This window comes from Phocoena phocoena, chromosome 6, assembly GCF_963924675.1.
Source record: "Phocoena phocoena chromosome 6, mPhoPho1.1, whole genome shotgun sequence".
NCBI classification, from domain to species: Eukaryota; Metazoa; Chordata; class Mammalia; order Artiodactyla; family Phocoenidae; genus Phocoena; species Phocoena phocoena.
In genome coordinates this window covers 111,618,130-111,638,925 of record NC_089224.1, presented here as the reverse complement: position 1 = coordinate 111,638,925, position 20,796 = coordinate 111,618,130, and the positions used below count along the sequence as shown (strand labels likewise).

At 44.7% G+C, this 20,796-nt stretch overlaps 1 protein-coding gene across 1 annotated transcript; it reads right to left on the bottom strand.

Annotated features, from left to right (window-relative positions):
* Nucleotides 1-2,644: 2,644 nt before the first annotated feature.
* Nucleotides 2,645-20,566, bottom strand: GTF3C4 (general transcription factor IIIC subunit 4). The gene is made up of 5 exons (XM_065879415.1): nt 20,225-20,566; nt 11,030-12,853; nt 7,620-7,750; nt 4,413-4,501; nt 2,645-2,709 (listed from the first exon to the last, which is right to left on the bottom strand). The coding sequence occupies exons 1-5, from the start codon at nt 20,564-20,566 to the stop codon at nt 2,645-2,647; spliced, it is 2,451 nt and encodes an 816-aa protein (XP_065735487.1).
* Between the last annotated feature and the right edge of the window lie 230 nt (nt 20,567-20,796).

Below are 20,796 nucleotides of genomic sequence, written 5' to 3'. Positions count from 1 at the left end.
ATAGGATTTCAGAATGAGTATCAGGCCTAACGAACTCTCAATTTCTTATCTAGAATAACAGGAAGAAAGAACCCTCAACAGAGAAAGTGTGACACAGGTGTGGACATCAGACTCCCAAAATGCAACACTGTCATGGCTTAGAAGGTCTGATTGCACAGGACCTTTGCTCCTGCACCTTCGTGCAAAGCAGTGGCATCATGGCCGTCTCATCCACGCCGTGGAGCGGTGACAGCTGAAATGAACTGGAAACCCACTACACAGATCAGGTGAGTTCTAGGAAGGCACAGAGGGCATATGCTAAGTGTAAACCAGGAGACAATTTCCCGGCGTCCCTCACGCTCTTCCAGGGCTTCGCTGCTCACCACTCTGTCACCAAGTATGCTGACCCTTAGGACATTCAGAAGCGCGCTGTGTGATCCTGCCATTAACTGAAAATCTCCTCTCGTTCTCACAGGTCAATGGATTAACCTCCACAGAAGGGAGGGGTGGGGAGAGGGGGCGGAGGGCTCCCAACTCGGTGTGCAGAAATTTGAGGCAGGTGCTGGCTGGATTTCAGCCTTAAGAATGCCATTGGGCAGAGCCCCCCCCAGAGAGAAGCCACGTTCTAGTAAAAGAGTTGCCATGTTTACTGCTACCCAGACATACAAAATAACTCAGGTGACCCTTTTTAGTTTATTCCTAAGAGTCAAATTTTCCCCCCAAATGCATAATTGCTTTAAATAAAAACAACGTAAGTTTTAAATGGCAGCAGCACAAAATTCCCCAGTAAGAACAAATCAACTACTAACTCTGATTAGGAAAAAAAAAATACGTGAAACCCAGCACATGCTCTGAGTATAAGTGAAACTCAGCATGTGCTCTGAGTATAGAAACTGCAAGAATTCCCTGACAGGATCTCAATTTTTACTGTCATATTTACTGTAAAGTGAAACAGCTCTAGGCACAAACGACCGCAACTATACAGCTTCCTGAGCTGTGTTCTTCCTGATTTGAATGTTGCCTGGTTCTCTTCCTTGACAATCATTTGAACATGCTGGACCCTAAAGTCTGGATAAACACTCCTCTTGAAATTTTACCACCAAAATGAGAAAGATAAGCAGATGATCCAGCAGAACTAAACAGCAGCAGAAATACAGAATTAAACACAGGAGACAAAAACAAACATTTGAAAGGGAAACAAAAGACATTTCAAAGCAGACTGCCTGGAAGTGCCTCTTAAGGGCTCTGGTCTCCAATAACTACGGGCAGAGCAGGGAAGACACTAGGGGGAGAGAGCCTACAGGCGGGAGCGGTGTTGCTGTTACATGCTCTCCAAACAGCGAGCGTTTCTCAGTGAGGACAAAATGTCTTTCACTAAGGATACAAAAATAAAAGCAAGAATAAGTGTTAGAATAAAGGTTTAATATCACTTAAATTTCACATTTTGTATTTCCCATCCAACTTTCCAGAAATATGCACCATTTCAAGGTGAGTGCATTACAGTCCTGTTAATTAGCACCAATCCCTAGGATACTTATTTTAAAAACCCAAGAACACTGTAGTTCTAGAATGTCTATTGTTAATTGTAGGTTTTAAGACCAATTAATGTCTAACATCTCTTCTTAACAGTCCACAGGAAAATACCTGTATTATAAATATCGAGGACCTTTGCAGAGGGAAGGAATTCCCAGCCTCTGGTTGACTGAGCTACACACACGATAGCACCAGAGCTCAAGGGTCCACACTTCTGAGCTGCCTGTCTCTTTCTGGACGTCTCTAGACAGACTCGGGATATAAATGATACGTCTGGAAATGTCAACATTAAAAATATTAAATGTTTTAATAAAAAAGGAGAAAATATTACTTTTCCTCTGTGTACAAATATCTCACCAAGTTGTCACAGGTAAGTCTGAAGAGGGTTGTGACGCAGGTGAACAGGAATACGTGACATCCTTATACCTGTGAAGGAGTCAGAGCAGGAAACTGATGACATGGGAGAGATCATTAAAAATAAGTCACAATTATTAACTTACAAGAGTCACCTGACCTTCTGACACATTAAAACCAACTTTAGTCTTGGCTTCAACCTCTTTAAAATATACAGTTTTAAGAAAATGTTTCCAATATGTGTGAGAAACAACTGGCAGGATGCAGATCTGCAGCTGTTTGTTGAGAACAAAATATCAGGCCCACAGGTTGTTCCAGACGCTTTAATATCTGTTGGGACACTGCATACCACGCACCAGGTACTACAGCTCCCTGGAGCCACAAGACAGTTCCAGACCAAGGCCAGGATTAAAAAGCCTAACTCGGCCCAGCAAGGCCCTTACCCATACTCCCTAGAAGGGACCATTCTGTTCTGAGAAATGACAGGGCATGCGTTTTGTTCAAACTGCTTCAGTCAAGACACTTGAAAAGTAAGTTCCTCATTGGCAAGGAGTTGGGGGATAACGTTCATCTCAAAAGGACTTAAAATCTCTGCACTCAGTCACTTTAAAGACATCCTTTAGTCCCTGGAGACAGAGAACACACTTCAGCAGTGAGTCCCCACGCCCTATGTACAGTCATGAAGGGTGCCTCTCCTCTTGCGCGTCCTAGCTCTTGGGGCTGGACGGCACTTTCCACAGCAGAGTACATGCCCTTTCCATCTTCCCATCCTGGACATTCAGAAGACAGGAGAATCACAGAAAGGGCAGGGGCTTTGCAGTAACCTCTTAATCCAGTCAGGATCTACAAAAGTAAGACAAGCAGTATTGAGCGTAAACTTCAGAAAAGGCAATCAAATGGGATGGGCCCTGGATGGACCACAATATTAAGGGATGGCCACTCTGGTCCCAGCTCTGTGTCCCTGGACAGAGCCTCTCACTACAACATTCTAGACGAGGCTGGACTAAATCTGTGGTTCCCAAAGCTAAGTGCGTGATGAAATAGGAAAATAAGGGTAATGAATGAGTGTTTCATAAAGCTAAATTTATTCTGTTTAAAGAAAGGACTATACTTTGTTCTGAGAGTATATCCTTCATACATGGATAATGTTAAAATACTCTTATAAAATTACAGTAACTTTAAAAAATACATTACTTAGAAAAATAAAAACATGGCAACACTGTGTCAACACTTTCTCCCCCTTTTAAAAACTTCCCTGGTCTGTGAAATACTGTGCTCTACCGGTTAGTACTCCAGATCTCAGCGATTCACATTCTTCCCAAGAGCTGTATGCGGCTCAACACAAAGTCAGCTGGCAGGTGTGTGTTTTTTATTTGTTTCCATTTCTTCCTGATTTCCTGTCTAAATAGTATACCAATTCTCAATTGCAATGAGTGTTTAAAAGTCCCCCAACATTTGCTTCAAAATAATCCAATAAGAGGAGGGGGGGCTTCCCTGGTGGCGCAGCGGTTGAGAGTCCGCCTGCCGATGTAGGGGACGCGGGTTCGTGCCCCGGTCCGGGAAGATCCCACGTGCCGCGGAGCGGCTGGGCCCGTGAGCCATGGCCGCTGAGCCTGTGCGTCCGGAGCCTGTGCTCCGCAGCGGGAGAGGCCGCAACAGTGAGAGGCCCGCATACCGCAAAAAAAAAAAAGAGGAGGGAAGAGGGGGGAGGACCACAGATGAAACATGAAAGGTCGTGAGCTGGCAATTTCGGAAGCTGAATGATGGGTACATCAGAGTTTCTTATACTCTTTTTCTCTACTTTTATGATTGCATTTTCCATAACAAAGAGTTAATACAGAACACAAGCTGCCAACACACCAACTTCTCAGAATTAGAGAGCTTCAGCCAGGTTAGAGCAAAAATCAATAAGGGTGTAGTTTTACACAGAACATTTTGTTGTACTTGAGACCATAAATTAACCCCAAAGTGTACACAGGTGGATAATGGTGTCTAGTTAGCTCATTTGGTTAGTGTGATGTTAATGAACCTCAGGTCATAAACTGACATTCATGGGACTGTTTACATCACTAATTCCTGACACACATCTACGATCTTATTTCCAACTAGTTATGTCATAAATGTGGGCTTTGTCACCAGGGCTATCAGGAAAGAGAATACTGGCCAAGCCGGAAAGGAACCCCACCACGGCTACTAGAAGGGTGACTGCAAGTGCACGTCCCCGCTTCAGCAAAGCCGTCTTTGTGTACGTTATCAGTTGCAGAGTTTTCCTTCAAACACTATATAGTCTATGCATGCCGTCTAAAACAAGCTTTTCTGAATAAATAATTTGCTTGCAGTGACAGAGCAGTAAACTGCAGCCCTGCTTACCCCACACTAACATCACCAGGTATGTCAGCGTGAATAACGTCCCAGTGACCATTTCTTAATTCGTTGTGGTTCATGATAATAGTGTTGCTCACCATCCCTGATGGCGCAAGGCTAAGCAGGAGGGGGGACTTGGGTGTGCTCAACCTCACCCTCCCACAAGCTGGGAAAGCATTCACCTTCTGGGGCTGGATGGCGGGCAATGCTGTCATGGAGCAAACACCTTCTGTATATCAAACTCTGGCAGGACTGGTAGGTTAAAAAGCACCTGAAAGCAGACAGATTGTACCATCAGTTCTACTAACGGTGGAAAGCAGCATAGTATTGAAGGTAACTCACCACATACAGTTATTCTAAAACCACAAGTTAACTAAGTAAAGGGCAAAAACAGTTCACAAACGCATGGCGACAATGTATCCCTCTGCACAGGCCAGACCTACGCACCCCCCCACACACTTAGTAAAGGGGAAGTGTCCGTCAGGCTAAACCAAGAGATACAAAGCTTCTAATCCAGACAGTCACTGCAGCTTCTTTTTTTTTTTTTTGCCATGTTTGCAGCACTGAGAAAGAATGTAGTCCGCTTACACCTGATTGCACTGTGAACTTTTCATGTTAAAAAAATCAACTATGTGTTATACTGGAAACTATTCTTGTCAGTGATTTGTAAGATTAGGTATAAGCAGTGTCTTCCCCAGCACGGTGGGGAAAACCTGAAAGATACGGAAGACAGAATTAACGGTGCAAAAAGGAAGGGCCATGAGCAAAAGCTCAGAGGTTCAATTCCATCCAATGACCACTCACTGAGCATCTACCAGGACCAGGCAGATAAGGGAAGGTGGGCAGCAGTGGGATATCAGAGAGAGCACCTGGGCTCTGCGTGGAAGGTTTTCTGCAGGATAACAGTGTTTAGGATGAGCAACTAAGCAGTAAAAAACACAGAGAGGAAAGGAGGGTTGGGGGAAGGAATTCCAAGTAGGTTTACCTCGAGTAAAGACTTGGGTGTACAGGAAGAAAGACTATACCTGAGTGGGAGCAAGCACCCATTCTCACCGGGAGAAATTACACCCAGGTATTCTGGCACTAACTTCAATCAGCAAAAATGAAAATAATTTTTGTGGAAGAAGCCATCTGAGCAACAACAATGTATGGGCCAAGTTCTCAGCTCTGCCGCTAACCGCCTGGGTGCCTCTGGACAAGTTCGAGCTTCCCCAGCCCCCAGTTTCCTCATCTGTAAAACGGGAACAGTGGCGGCGCCCCTCGTGTGGCTCAGGATGCGGGTACCGCTCAGTCGTGCCTGGCACGCTAGCAGCGCCAACAGGCCAAGTGGCTACTGTTACAAGGCCACTATATTACAAGCTGGTTTCCTCTTCTCCGCAAACATAAGGCGGAACAGTCAGATCGGAAGTCTAGGGACAAAGCAACGGCCGGGAAACCCAGACATTCATCAGTAAGAGGGAGTGCTGGAGCATCCATACAGTGGAGAACTCTACAGCTGTTAAGAATGGGATCTACGTACTGCTGTGGAAAATGCCCACAACATCTTGCTAAGAGAACACGCAAGTTGTTAAGGTAGTTATATGTAGCACAATCCTGTTTCTATTGGAAATAAGCTTTAAAAACCTACTTACTGAGTGCCTACCACACACCAGGCATTGTTCTAGAAACAGCCATGAACAAAACAACCAAACTGCCTGTCTTCATGAACTTTCTATTCCAGAGAAAGGAGAAAAACATAAAGTAAAAATATATTAAGTGGGACTTCCCCGGTGGTGCAGTGGTTAAGAATCTGCTCACCAATGCAGGGGACACGGGTTCGAGCCCTGGCCCGAGAAGATCCCACATGCTGCGGAGCAACTAAGCCCGTGCACCACAACTACTGAGCCTGTGCTCTAGAGCCCGCGAGCCACAACTACTGAGCCCACGTGCCACAACTACTGAAGCCCATGCGCCTAGAGCCCGTGCTCCGCAACAAGAGAAGCCACCACAATAAGAAGCCCGCGTCGCGCAACCAAGAGTAGCCCCCGCTTGCGCCAACTAGAGAAAGCCTATGCATAGCAATGAAGACCCAATGCAGCCAAAAATAAATAGATTTATAAAAAAGAAAGAGAAGGTTCCTCATTAAAAAAAAAAATTATATATATATATATATATATATATATACATACATATAAAGTGGTGATAACTGCTAGGGAGGAAAATAAAGCAAGGAAGAGGGATGAAGACTACATACTGAGACGGGAGAGGGATGTCATCAGGTGTCACGATTTTAGGCAGTGTGGCCGGGAAGGAAGCCTTGTGGACACCTGCTGGAAGAGCACCCCGGGCAGAGAGGACAGCCAGTGAAGACGTCCAGGGTGGGAGGGGTGCCGCATGTACCTGAGGAACAAGGAGGCCAGTGCACCTCGAGTGAAGTCAGCAAGCCAGAGAAAATGGCCCCCTTGATGGGGGCCAGGCCATGGAGTCGTGACCACTGAATGGATTTTAGCTTTTACTCATCAGAAATGGGCAGCCACTAGAGAGTTTTGAGCAGAGGGGGTGACATGAGCTGATGAGGTCATAATAGGATCACAACCTCAGCTCTACTTAGAACAGCCTGGAGGGGGCAAGGAAAGACACAGAAGATGGGCTGGGAGATAACTATAATAATCTGGGCAAGAGATGATGGTGTCGTGGACCAGGGATGTAGAGGTGGAGGTAGCAAGAAAAGGCTGGATTCAAATTTGAAATGCCTTTAAAACTTCCAAACAGAGCAACTGAGCAGGTGCTTAGATATGAAGTCTAGACTGAAGGGGAACGATTCAGACTAAAGCAGTATGTTTAAGTCACCAGTGTACAGATGATAGGCGACAGCCCAGGGAGAGTGGTGACAGAAGAAAGACAGGTCCAAAGACGGACGTCAAGGAGATACTGTGTCCAGAGGGCCAGGTGATAACAAAGCGCTTTAAGGAGGAGGAAGAGGGAGTGACCAACTGCGTCACGTGCAGCCCGTGGGGCCATAAGATGAAGACGTGCCAAGGTTCCCTCTTAGAGTGAGACGGAGGAAGACCTCGACCTTTTGTTAGAGATAAACCAAACAGAGTACAGAAGCACTTTATATTCTATTAACTTCAGCAGGTATTGCTTTTGTCATACTGATTTTTGAAAATTTAATGCTACTTCAAAGCAAACCAATTACCAAAATAAATAAACCCCTATATACAAGACGCAGAAAATAACTCATCATTAAAGGGTGTCTTGCTTGAGTCAAACGGATGGTAAAAAGCCACACCAGGTTTTATAGTAGCAGCTTTTCTCCAACCTAATGGCGTGGGCAACATATACTTTGGATAAACACTTTACAGTGGTTTGTGTGACACAAAACTGGAAAATGAGCAAAAGCAGCTTACCGGAGCCAAATGTGGCCATTGGAACAGACTGCCTGTTTGCGATCTGTGAATGGCAAAATCTCTTTACACAAACTACAGTGCTCAGGGAAAGTCTGCTTGTTCATCTTCTTTGAGATGTGTCCGATCAGCACCTAGTGAGACAAAGCAGTCAGCATGTTTTGAGGTGAGCGCAGGGCTTCCTAACACAGAGGAGAAATGGAAACCTACACGGCATCTGACACACAGCAGGAGCTCTGCATCTCCACGTAGGCCCAGCACTCTCTCTGAAAAGTAAAAAAGCTGGACCTTCAACTCGCGTCAACTGGCTGAGTACAACAAAAGAAATTCATTCAGGCACCCTGTGACGACAGAGTGAACTTTACCCACTAAAGGGAAAACTGTTCTGAAAACGCAAATCTTATTACTTGCCTTTAATTGCTTCTGAAACAAGGACTTCAGAGTTCTGTTAGAAGACAAAGTATTCAGCTATACTTACAATGTTTTGACTTTAAGAAAAACATAATCTCTATAGGCAAAATATCATGTGAAACACTAACTCTGAACTATAGAAATGTCTATTCTTAAAGCAATTATGCCCCAATAAAGATGTTAAAAAAAAAGTCTATTCTTTAAGAAAAGCTTACAAAGCAAAAAGATAATCAAGATTAAAAAATAATAATTTCCCTTCTGATGGCCCAAAGACCCATGACCAATCCAGTCAGCCTGCAATTGGAGACCAACCGACCCCACAGCAGAGGCATGGCAGGACCCACCGTGGGAGTAGGAGAGATGGACGGGGCGGGCTCTAGGCCTTGGCCCTACTTCAGCTTTGTTTCTCTGCTTTATTAGAGTTGCATCACTCCAAAAATGAAAGTCTGCAAAACACTGATCTACTTCATTATTTTGTTGGAAAAACACCTTTACCAGCTATATTACTGGGAGGCATGGGATACACCAATCCTTAAGAACCACCTTGTCTTACTAGCAGATAATATCCTTCAAAGTTTTAATCCATTGACACTTAAGCTCTTGTGTAAGAACTTCTTAGTCTGTGATTCACTAAAATTAGTTCACTGAAGTTCTGAAGGGTATCTTAATAGCTTAAAAGGGTGTCTTACCTACTCTACATATAATTTACAAATTTAAAGCCCATTAACTTTTGGCCTTTTTGGCCTTGAAAATTCTTATTTACGGTCCCTTATAGCAGGGACAACCAATGTACTAGGTTTGAAAAGATTCATTTTTATGAACACTTTATGAATAAAGTAAAAGTAGGATTTTACTTTATTTTTTAGTTGTTGAAAACACAGTTTATTCCCTGTCTTTCAAAATATGTGCATTTATTAAGAAAACTGTCCAATGGTTTACTGTCAGATTTCACGAGCAACCTTCAAAGCAGGGGATAAAGAAAGTTATAAATTCCAAGTTACAAGTTAAGTACTCTCCTTAGCCTTTAACTAGTAAACTCCAAAACAAAAAACATTTGTTTTACGCAGTAGGATTTTAAAACATGAAACGTATCGTGTTCAATCAAAACTCAGTTGCTGTAGATGGGCAGAGTATAATCTTCCCTTCTTTAAATTGGCTCTGTTGGAACCAAGTAACTATGCTAAATGTAGCTTTCCATGTTCATGCAGCATCTGGACAATTATTCTGAATCATTGCCAACCAGCTTCCATTACAAATTTCCTAAAATGTTTTTGTTAATATTTTACACTTATAATATCCCTGCTAGGTCCTATGAACCAGTGATACCAGAAAACTCTTCCACACAATTTAGACCACAATGAAACAATTCTTAAAAGTTGACTTTCAAAGATGAAAAGTCAGTTACATGAACAGTACATCTTAACTCCTCGGGTGTGAATGAAAGCACTGCCTGCCATATCAGTAAACAAAGGACGTTGCTGCCATCGAGCCATCACATTACAGCTGCCCGTCGGTGAGCCCTGAGGGAACTCATGATGGAGGCAGGATGCCCCCCCCACCCCGACCCTGCCACCCTGCCCCGGCACCTAGCAGTCAGCCGCAACAGCCACCCCTGATGGGGCACCAAGGAGACTCTAGATGAGAAGCACAGGATACTGGCCCCATGTAGCTGAGGTGCACATCAAAGGAGTTTCAGGGAGCCCAGACTTTGCATCTTCCCGTACATAGAAAAGTGCTCAATCTCTTAACTTCAGATATCTGGTTTTCCTTAATTAACAGCAATCTTTAATGCTCCAACTACCCTGGTCTTTGTTGCAACAACTCCAATAGATCCTGGCTCCACCCCCTTGCCCCTTGGGAGCAGTCCCTCAGAGCTATCTGAGATGCTGTGTCCCAGGCTTAAGTCCTCAGTTTTGTCTGCCAAATAAAATGTAACTGAACTTTTAGGTTCTGTGTTTTTTTTCAGTCAACATCAGATTGTTGCAAACATCCTTAAGAAATAATTTTAGGGGTGTACGGGTACGCACGTACACACACACACACACACACACACACACACACACACACACCTTTCCAACAAGAAAATGCAACAAGTGATTCGCGAATGGTTTGACATTAGGCATGGAAGATATCTGAATTTATTACCTGCAATTAATATTTTAGATAAGACTTTAGGCAGTGAGAATAAATATCAAGCTTCAGAGTAAAAAGAACCACAGACATCTGTGGTCCTGAATATTCTAGTATACAGTATGTTCCTTAAAACACAATTCTTCAGGATTTTAAAAGCTGTTAGCTCAGGATTCCTGATTAATAAGTTACAAAGTTAAATGATTTCTTTCCTATAGCAATTCCCAGAACCCTTAGAAGGATGAGGTACACTGGGAACCGTTAAGAGGAGTATAGAGTATGCAGTATTTCCCCAAGCTTGGAACCCTACTGTTCTGTCAGGGAACTTGAATTCTGTGAAATACATTTTGGATAATACTGTAAGATTGTTCTATCATCAAAATAAAGATTATACCCAGTTTTTGTAACAAAACAACAATGTATAAGTAATTATTTGTTTATCTCCTATGCCCTTCTAGACTAAATCAGAAGACCCCCTCAAGTACTATCAAATGGAAACAGTCCCGGCCACAGGCCTCCCACTTCCCAAACCTTCTGCAAACAGGAAGGGAAAGGAGGGTGTGCCACACTTCCCCTGCTGGGACTGCCCAATCACAACGTGGTCTGCTTCTGGAGTTCATCCACAGCCTGGAAATCTCCCAAACCTTGCGTACCAATCAAGGCCGCAGTGAGAGTAAGAACTGAAATATGCTTTGTGTGATATGAGTGTGTCCTCTGCATTAATCTGTTTCTTATTTATTCTCCTGCACCTCATGCCAATCAATTACCTAAAAAATGTCAAAGCAGAAGTTGAGCTTTACGAATTAAGTTTAGGTCATTTCTTTCTCACAAAGAAAGCAGACTTTTCAGTGTTTTTGTTAATAAACACCTACCCGTGCGGTTCTGTCATCGTACTCTTCATCAGACATTAAAAAGTTACAGAGTCCCCGGGTGGGGATGCTAGTGTTTTCTGTGATCCAGGTGTGCAGGTATACTTCGCCTAAGACTCGCTTCATGTGCTCCCGGGTCAAGTGCATTTCCACAGCTTCAATTTTGCCTTGGATTTCAAGGAGTTTCTCTTCCATTGGCTCTCGGCCTCCAGTGTCTCCAGGCTGAGTGACTGAGTCTGTGGGGCCCTCTGGATCACCTCCTTTGCTCCTCTCCTGAAGGCCTTGCTTATTCGTCTGTTCGGAGGCAGCGCCTTCTTCCTGCTGCTCACCCTCAGCATTGCCCGTCCCAGGTGAGTCAACTAGTAAGATTTTTGAGTCCTCGAGGATGGGTCTGCATAAGGCTTCTGAAGCGGTTTTCTGCATCGACTGGTATAAAATCCTCAGGAGGAAGAGTTTGAAACGCCAGTAATAGGTGGCCCCACTGCTTTCAATCTTTTTTTCCAAAGCTTCTTGTAAAAATTGAGGGATACGTTTATCTTTTAAAATCTTCCAACGTACCAGGTCTATTAAATCTACCTGCTTAAAGAGATTTTGAATTGAAGATTGCAGAAGCTTAGCAGCTGCCTCTTCAAAGGCTTTGAGAGTAACGAACTGAACCTGGTAGTTTTTGTTAACGGGATGGAGGCCGTTGACCATGCCCTCGGTGGTAATGACGGCCAGGTACGCACCACAGGGGCTCACAGCTATCCCGTGTGTCCTCACTGAGCCAAACACATCCGAGAGTTTAATCAAATGGTGTTCAAACTTCAACGCAACATCTGTGAAAATGGGAACCAGCTGCCTCACCTTCCCATCACTGGAACAAGTATATACCGTCCCATTCTGCTTGTCTGCGGTCATGGAGACAATCGGCAGCGAGTGCAGGCCTGTGACGTGAGAATTGTGAACATTCAGGCCTGCTTTGGAGATCAGAAGAAGACACCAAAACACATAGGGTCCTCTTGCGGCCACCACTAAGCTACAACTACACTTCTGGTAAGGGTGGTACAGCGGTACACACTTGATGCTGTGTACTGGCAACTGGTCCATTTCCTTCCACAAGACGACAGGCTGCCTTAACGTGAAATAGCCTTTAACTGCTTTGAGATTGACGGGAAGAATTTTTACAGGTCCAAAAGCACTCCCCACGATAAGGCCGCTCATTTTCCGATTACTGTGCTCATATTCCCACCAAAACAAAACACTAGGCGAGTTGATTCCTGACTCAATTGTGTTGCATGAAGAGATGGATTCCTTTCCTACAAACGGTAGCTGAAACTGCCACACAGCAATGTTGCCGTTTTCAAAGAGGACGGCCAGGAGCACGCTGCCCACGTCGCGGCACTCGTTGTTATGCTTGACCTGCTGAGTGGTACAGATGCCTGACCACTCCATCCTGACTGGTGTCTGCATGCTGTGTCTTCTCTGAAACTCGGCAAAATCCCTGAGATTCCCTTCCGGGGCCTCACTTTTAGAGAACCTGTAACTGGTCTCGTAAAGGCGTTCCCCATAAATCTCCGTCAGATCGACCAGCTGGACCCACTGCAGCCTGCTGAGGTTAGCCTGGACGGTCAGGCGATTGTCCATGGTCAGTGCTGCCAGGAGGCACCTGCCGTTAGCGTCACAGCCCATGGGGGACCAGCTAGTGTACTTGAAGCCTCTCAGCGGTGGCAAAGCCTTCCCCTCAGGGTTGAACACCCTGTCCAACATGAAAGTCTGACTGACTGTGGGGTCTTCAGAGGCGGCAAATTTCTCCTTACACTCAGCAACTTCCGTTTTTGAGCCAACCTGAAAATAAGAGATATAAAAACTATCAGATAAAGATTTCACTCTAAGAGGACTATATTTACATTGATTAGGGTGAATTAACTGATTCACATAAATCAGTTACACGTTTACATATTATAAATATGTAAAACAGTAATTTGATATCAGTTCTGTTAATTTTGGCATGACATGCATTTAAAAGATCAACACATGTCTAAAACTAAGTGAGCATTCACTCAGCTAATGGCAATTTTTTTTAAGGGTCAGAATAAGTGCTGTCATTATTCATAGCCTCGTTCCCACATGGTTCTCAGAACTGACATATGCAGTAGCAATGACAAAGATGTACTTGATTCTAAAGAGTCAGCTAAGCGTTCTGCTGAACTAGTCACAAAACAATAAAGGAGAAAGTCATGAAAAAATATCTACCTATATACCTCTTTGATACAATTAGATGTCTGGATTTTTAACAATATTTTTGTAACACAAGTGTCAGCTCTTAAGTTTTCTATCTGAAATTTCATTTACAAATTACGTTGAGAGCCAACTCCAACAGTTCTGTCCACTGTTTCTTTCTTTTCTTTTTTTAATTAATTAATTTATTTTTATTAATTTATTTCTGGCTGCGTTGGGTCTTTGTTGCTCTGTGCAGGCTTTCTCTAGTTGTGGTGAACGGGGACTACTCTTCGTTGCGGTGCACAGGCTTCTCACTGTGGTGGCTTCTCTTGTTGCGGAGCACGGGCTCCAGGCGCGTGGGCTTCTGTAGTTGTGGCACGTGGGCTCAGTAGTTGTGGCACACGGGCTTAGTTGCTCCGTGGCATGTGGCATCTTCCCAAACCAGGGCTCGAACTCGTGTTCCCTGCATTGGCAGGCGGATTCTTAACCACTGCGCCACCAGGGAAGTGCCTGTCCACTGTTTGTATAGAATAATGTCCACTGCCGTTAGACTATTTGCCGTTCCCTGAACACTCCCACTCTGCCTTCCCTGGCTCCCTGTGTAGAATGCTCTCGTTCCTCCTATTTGAATCCCATCCCTCCTACCAGGTCAAACTCTATGAGGCCTTCTGAGATCATTCTAGCTTTCATTCATCTCTCCCTCCTCCAAGTCTGTAACATACATGAGCAGTGCTATTTATTTAATGTCTAGGTGTACAATGGTGAGCTCTTTAGAAAGATTTTAAAGGGACGTTAAAGATAGAGGAGAGATAAATGACCAAAAGAAAGCGGTCCAGAGCTATAAGAAAATAGCCAGAAAGGCTAAAGCCCCAAAAGAACACAGGTCAATTAAAATATGGTTTCTGGGGGCTTCCCTGGTGGCACAGTGGTTAAGAATCTGCCTGCTAATGCAGGGAACATGGGTTCGAGGCCTGGTCCGGGAGGATCCCATATGCCACAGAGCAACTAAGCCCGTGCACCACAACTGCTGAGCCTGTGCTCGGGAGCCCATGGGCCACAACTACTGAGGCCCGCGCGCCTGGAGCCTGTGCTCCGCAACAGGAGAAGCCACCGCAATGAGAAGCCCACACATTGCAACAAAGAGTAGTCTCCGCTCCACGCAACTAGAGAAAGCCCACGTGCAGCGACGAAGACCCAACGCAGCCAAAAATAAATAAATAAAAATAAAATACAGTACGGCTTCTGTTATGTCAGAAGTAGGAAGAAGAAAAGGACGTGAACCACTGTCTTTAGAGAAATGGGTAACAGAGAAAGCAGAATCTTTCGATTCCCTTTTAGTGTCAATCTTCTTTTACATAGAGGCTGATCTTCAAACTGGAAAGGGTAGATTAAACATGATTAAAAAGGAATTCAAGCCTAAATATACATGGATATAGCGAAACTCACTTTAAATGAGTTTAAGTCCCCAAGCCCAGAGCAATTACACTCCAGAATATAGAAAGACCTTGGAAGATGAACTCAGAACCATTACATTCCTTGATAAAGCTTGGACAGCCAGAGATGTGTCAGAAAACCATAATGCAACAAATAGTTAACTGCTAACTGCATAATACATAAGCATATAAAATGAAAGGTAGATATAAAGTCCAACAAATGAATTAGAAGACTAACTTTTCCTAAAGTGTGTAAAACAGAACATCACTCCCCTAAGTTGCCCCTTGAAAAAGAGGTCTCTAACCAAGTAAGTGTTGAAAATTCTATATATGATATATTATTCCCCCGTCAAGAGTTACAGCCAGGGAGCTACTGAAGAGACTTATTTATTTATTTATTTTTTTGCGGTACGCGGGCCTCTCACTGTTGTGGCCTCTCCCATTGAGGAGCACAGGCTCCGGACGCACAGGCTCAGCGGCCATGGCTCACGGGCCCAGCCGCTCCGCGGCATGTGGGATCTTCCCGGACCGGGGCACGAACCCGTGATCCCCGCATCGGCAGGCGGACTCTCAACCACTGCGCCACCAGGGAAGCCCTGAAGAGACTTATTTAACCAGAATTATCCAAACTTTTATTTATTTACTTACTTATTTTTTTACCATTTTTTAAAAACTGGGGTATAGTTGCTTTACAGTGTTGTTAGTTTCTGCTGTACAGCAAAGTGAATCAGCTATACGTACACACGTATCCCCTCTGTTTTTGGATCTCCTTCCCATTTAGGTCACCACAGAGCATCGAGTAGAGTTCCTTGTGCTCTACAGAAGGTTCTCTTTAGTTACCTATTTTATACATATTAGTGTATATGTGTCAGTCCCTATCTTCCCAGTTCATCCCACCCCCACCCTTCCCCCCTTGGTGTCCATACGTCCAAACTTTTTTTTTTTAAACAACAGAACCTTTCGGGGGGCTGTCATCTCTGGAAATTGTGTCTTGGGCAGTATATCTTGATTTTAGTGTAGTCTCTTGGATACACCTACAGACATGCTGGAGAAATACAGACTGGAAATTCCAATTAAATACAGGTGTCACTGGCTAACCTGTTAATAAAACAATGCTAATCAAAGCCCAGAGCTTTGGATGGGTATATAAAATTTGAGTGAAAATCTTTCCTGTGATGCCAGACTGCCTGGATTCAAATCCTGGCTCTATCATACACTAGCTCTGTAACCCTGAGCAAACTGTTCAAACCTCCTGGCTTTAAGTCCTCGTCTATAAAGAGTATAAGAATACATGTTCTCATAGAGTTTGGAAGGTTAATTAAGTCAATGTATGTAAAGCACATACTAATAAATACTCAATAAATGTTATCTATGATGACAATTATTAATACTCTCTGAGGATTAAGTAAATGCTAATGAGACCTAATAAAAGTATGTAAAATGCAGGGTAGATAGGCATTAAGTTGTCCACCAAATGGAGGGTAGATATAAAATTGTTCACCAAATCCCATAATACTGTAAACTAAGCAATAATCCTCAGACTAGGATAATTTACTATTACAATAAAATCTACTATAGAACTGAAAGCAAACTTACAGAATGCGTAACCCCAAACAGCAGCAGAATGAAATAAAGGAAGCTCAAGCTTGGTCCTACTCATTGCAGGAAGAATCCTTGACGGAATGGAGAGTGGTGTGGATGTCAGCCAGGAGGGAAAATCCTTAGGGCTTTTTGTGCAGTAATTTCTAACATGTTAGGTAGTTTGAATAAGCCTACTGCACAAACTAGTTAACAAATCAAAACAAGTACTCAGATGCCCTAGGAGCATACCAGTTAAGAGTCCAGCTCCCAGAGGCTGACCCCCAGCCAATCATTTGACTATATCCCGTTCCCAGTTGGCCACTATTACAACTAATAGCTGCGTACTTTGTAAGCACCTAACAAATAAAAACTCATTTGAAGCTACTAGACAGCAAACTTCTTGAGGGCAGGAACATAATTCCAAAGACAGGAAATAGTTATTTTACTTAATGTAGTAGATGGAGTTAATGTTACTAACATTCTTAACAACTGATACAAATTAGCTATGCATATATTATTAGAATTTGGAACTGTGTACAACTAGATGATTCATTAAATCAGCAGTCCAATGGGAAAAGAAACTGCAACTTACTCTTTTTTTTAAATTAATTACTTTATTTTTGGCCGTGTTGGGTCTTTGTTGTGGTGCATGGGCTTGTCATTGCGGTGGCTTCTCTTGTTGCAGAGCACGGGCTCTAGGCACGCAGGCTTCAGTAGTTGTGGCACATGGGCTCAGTAGTTGTGGCTCGCGGGCTCTAGAGCGCAGGCTCAGTAGTTGTGGTGCATGGGCTCAGATGCTCCACGGCATGTGGGATCTTCCCGGACCAGGGCTCGAACCCATGTCCCCTGCACTGGCAGGCGGATTCTTAACCACTGCGCCACCAGGGAAGTCCGCAACTTATTCTTAAGTCAGTTTTATTGCTTTTCAGATTTATATCATCCACCTTTATATCACATAACCTCAGTGCCCAGGACAGTAACTTGCAAATTGCAGATAATATGTCAACTATTATTTAACTGCATATTTTCCTGAAAAAATTCATAATCTAAATAATGATCAGACAAAAGCTTCAAAGAGGTTTAGTATCTACCCTCTAGCAGTGCTACATACTGAAATCTAGGTTGCAGAATGTCCATCTTTCATGTTACAGCGAGCTGGACAGCACCAAGTAGATTTAAATCCACAGGGACTGTCAACGGGTAGTGCAATCAAAGTACACATAGAGACCTCTTTACATTCCTACCATTACTGCAGTTTTATCCCACAGAAGCCTCTTTTAGAATTGCAGGACAACTCAGCATTCATTCACCAGGCAGTGCTAGGCTAGTAAGCCTGCTGATTGGTGGTTTCTGTGATGTGCATACTGAAGAACAGTGCAGAAGGGGAAGATGCCACTAATTAATTTCAGGAAAGCAATCAATTACCAGAGGGATATATAAAGATTTCCTATGACTCATTTCTCAGGTGTGGAACCAACTACAGAGTCAAATTTTTATCAGAATACAGTACTATAAATAACTTCATATCCACAGTCATAGCATTAACCCGAACTCCTTCCTTCATACTTGTATGACTATTTTTTAAAGTGAGCATTTACAGTGTGCCAGGAACTGTGCTAAGTAATTACACATGTGTATGTATGTACATGTATGTACGTATATAAATATATATTTAACTGAATCTTCTGAAAATTCTAAACAAGGTATGTTTTATTTATTTATTTATTTATTTATTTTTGCGGTACGCGGGCCTCTCCCTGTTGTGGCCTCTCCCATTGCGGAGCACAGGCTCCAGACGCGCAGGCTCAGCGGCCATGGCTCACGGGCCCAGCCGCTCCGCGGCATGTGGGATCTTCCCGGACCGGGGCACGAACCTGTGTCCCCTCCATCGGCAGGCGGACTCTCAACCACTGCGCCACCAGGGAAGCCCAAGGTAGGTTTTATTACTCTCCTTTTATAGATAGGCCTATCTTGCTATCTGGTGCTAAAGCGCAGTCTCTTAACCCGTTTTATACTGACGCCAACAATCATCTACTTGCCTCTAGGCCAGCCAGATTCATATTCCTGAACCACACCAGGTCAGTCCACGTCCATGATATTGTAACAGCACTTTAGGTCTTCCTAGATTGAAGTCAACCATCTCAGACTGACCTTCCAACGTTCCCAAACTGGCCTCACTTTACTTCCTCTGACTCTCTCGGAAAGCTACTTGAACTCAACTGCTGACCCATCATTATTTACACAAACAGCAGCACGTTATGCTCGTGATTTGCATGTATGTGGGCGAGACGGGCACCTCACTGCTGCCATCTGGATGACCCTTTCCTCCGGGGGACTTCTCACAACCCAAACCCTACCTTTTTTTAGGTCTGCTGCAGATTCACCACCAAATAACCTTCCCTGATAAAAGCATCTCGTTCCACTATCCCTTCCTTCCTTTAAATTCTCCCTGCTAAAGCATTAAACCTCTACCATACTGAGACACACACTTAAGGTTTTCTCTAGCTGACGTACATATGGACATCCTTAGCAGCAGTAAGCCCCTTTTCAGCAGAGGATACACCTTTTAAAGCCCTTTGTTCTGCCTCCCTCCTTGAGTGCCCCTCAGTTCAGTAGCATTAAGAACATCTATCCACCTGATTGGTTTTACTTGAATCACTTTGTTCGCATCTTGTCCAAGATCTCAGAAGGCTTAGTCATACAGGTTTACCAATGATCCAACTCCACATCAACTTATCAGTTTCAAACTTGGATTCAGTATCCTAAAAAGTGCTGTGGGTTCCCTGTACCCTACCCAGTTAGTGATTCCTATTTTAAATGGCTGTGCAGAGTAAGCGTTTTTTAAAAAAAACTTCAAGTTCACAAAAATATGTTCTCTTTATATTGATACATATCCTTACAACGTTTATCACTACCTATTATTACACTGTTATTTGTTCACGACTTGCAAAAAGACGGTAAGCTCCATGAGGACAGGGACTTTGTTTTGTACGATGCTTTACAAGAAACAGCGAAAGTTTTAATACTTTTAAACCACTAAAATGAATACGACTTACTACTTAAAAAAAAAAACAACTTGCAAATGGTGATGACAGAACAATAAAACTTCAGGAGCCCTGAAGTTCTGAAGGCAAACTTAGTTAATACGAAACCGAAAGCACTAAATTTACACGGAGATCTCGGGCTTTAAGTTTAAGAACTGCACTTATTTTCCAGAAGCTCTATTTTTCGTTCTACATCCCAAAGCCTCTTAGTTATTGAAGAAAAACTGGAGTACTAACCCCGACATCCAGTATTTATCCATCTGCCCAAGATGAGAAGCAAAGACCATTCATAATAAAGTCACTGAAACAGTAAAGACAATGGAAAGAACCAATTTTTCTCCTCCAAAGCAAAAGAGGCGCAAGTGGAGGGCACAACCCAGTAAACAAAGCCAGCCAAAGGCCTCGGGGAGCAAGCCCCAGACAACAGGAGCAACGGCAGAGGCAGGTCTGGGGTTGGGTCAACAGGGGGTGGAGCCTCAGAAAGCACCGAGGAAAGAAATCGGCGCTGGCAGCCGGCCAGACACTGGGGCAAAGGGAAAACGTGGCTCCGAGAGGGACCTCCCGAGATGTGTGCGGTGTGTGTGTGTGTGCCGGGAGTGGATGGGTGACCCGGGAAATCGGGCGTAAACGTCTGGACGGTTTTTTGTTTGTTTTTTAAGCTACTCTGTGTGTGTGTGTGTGTGTTTCGGGAATGGATTGTGTGTGTGTGTGTGTGTGTGTGTGTGTGTGTGTGTGGAATGGATGGGTGACCCGGGGAATCGGGCGTAAACGTCTAGGCGGTTTTTTGTTTCTTTTTTAAGCTACCGTGACCCTAAGCGCTGGAGGCGAGAAGGGGAATCCCCGGACTAGGCGTGGGCCGGGATTCCCCAGGGACCTGTGACGCGGGCGCGGGAGGGGAGCAGGAAGAGACCCAGGGCTGCGGCCCGGGGATGACTTACTTTGAGGAAGCAGCTGTTGAGAGGCGCAGACACCGAGGTGCGGTGGATAACCAGGTCCTGGCCCGGGTTGTGCACGTCGCAGATGAGCTCCAGCACAGCGATGCTGCGGGCCGTGGACACCGAAACGCGGTGGTCCTCGGACCACGCCAGCGGCTCCAGGCCGCTCACCGCATACTGCAGCTTCACCGCCGGTTCTCGCCGAGTCACTAGGAGGCGGAACGCGGCGCTGGGCCCGGGGGCCGCGTCCGCCCCAGGCTCCTTCCCGCCCGCCTCGCCCTCCTTCTCCTCGGGTGGCGCAGGCCGGTCGGCCGCGGGCCCCACCCGGGCCTTGGCCGTATTCATCTCTCCTCGGATGCAGAAGCCGGACCCCGGGCGCACCAACCGCGCGTCACCGTCCCGTTGCCGCCTCCCGCAACGCGGCCGCCTGCCCCCAACGTCCTTAGCTGCGGTTTTCTCCCCTCAGGCCCGAAGCGCCGCCGAGCCAGGAAGGACCCCGCCGTTGCTAGGCGACCCAGCCCTGCCAGGTGGCCAAGGCGCTGCCTGTAAAAAAAACACTACTCCTCTGCTGCCCG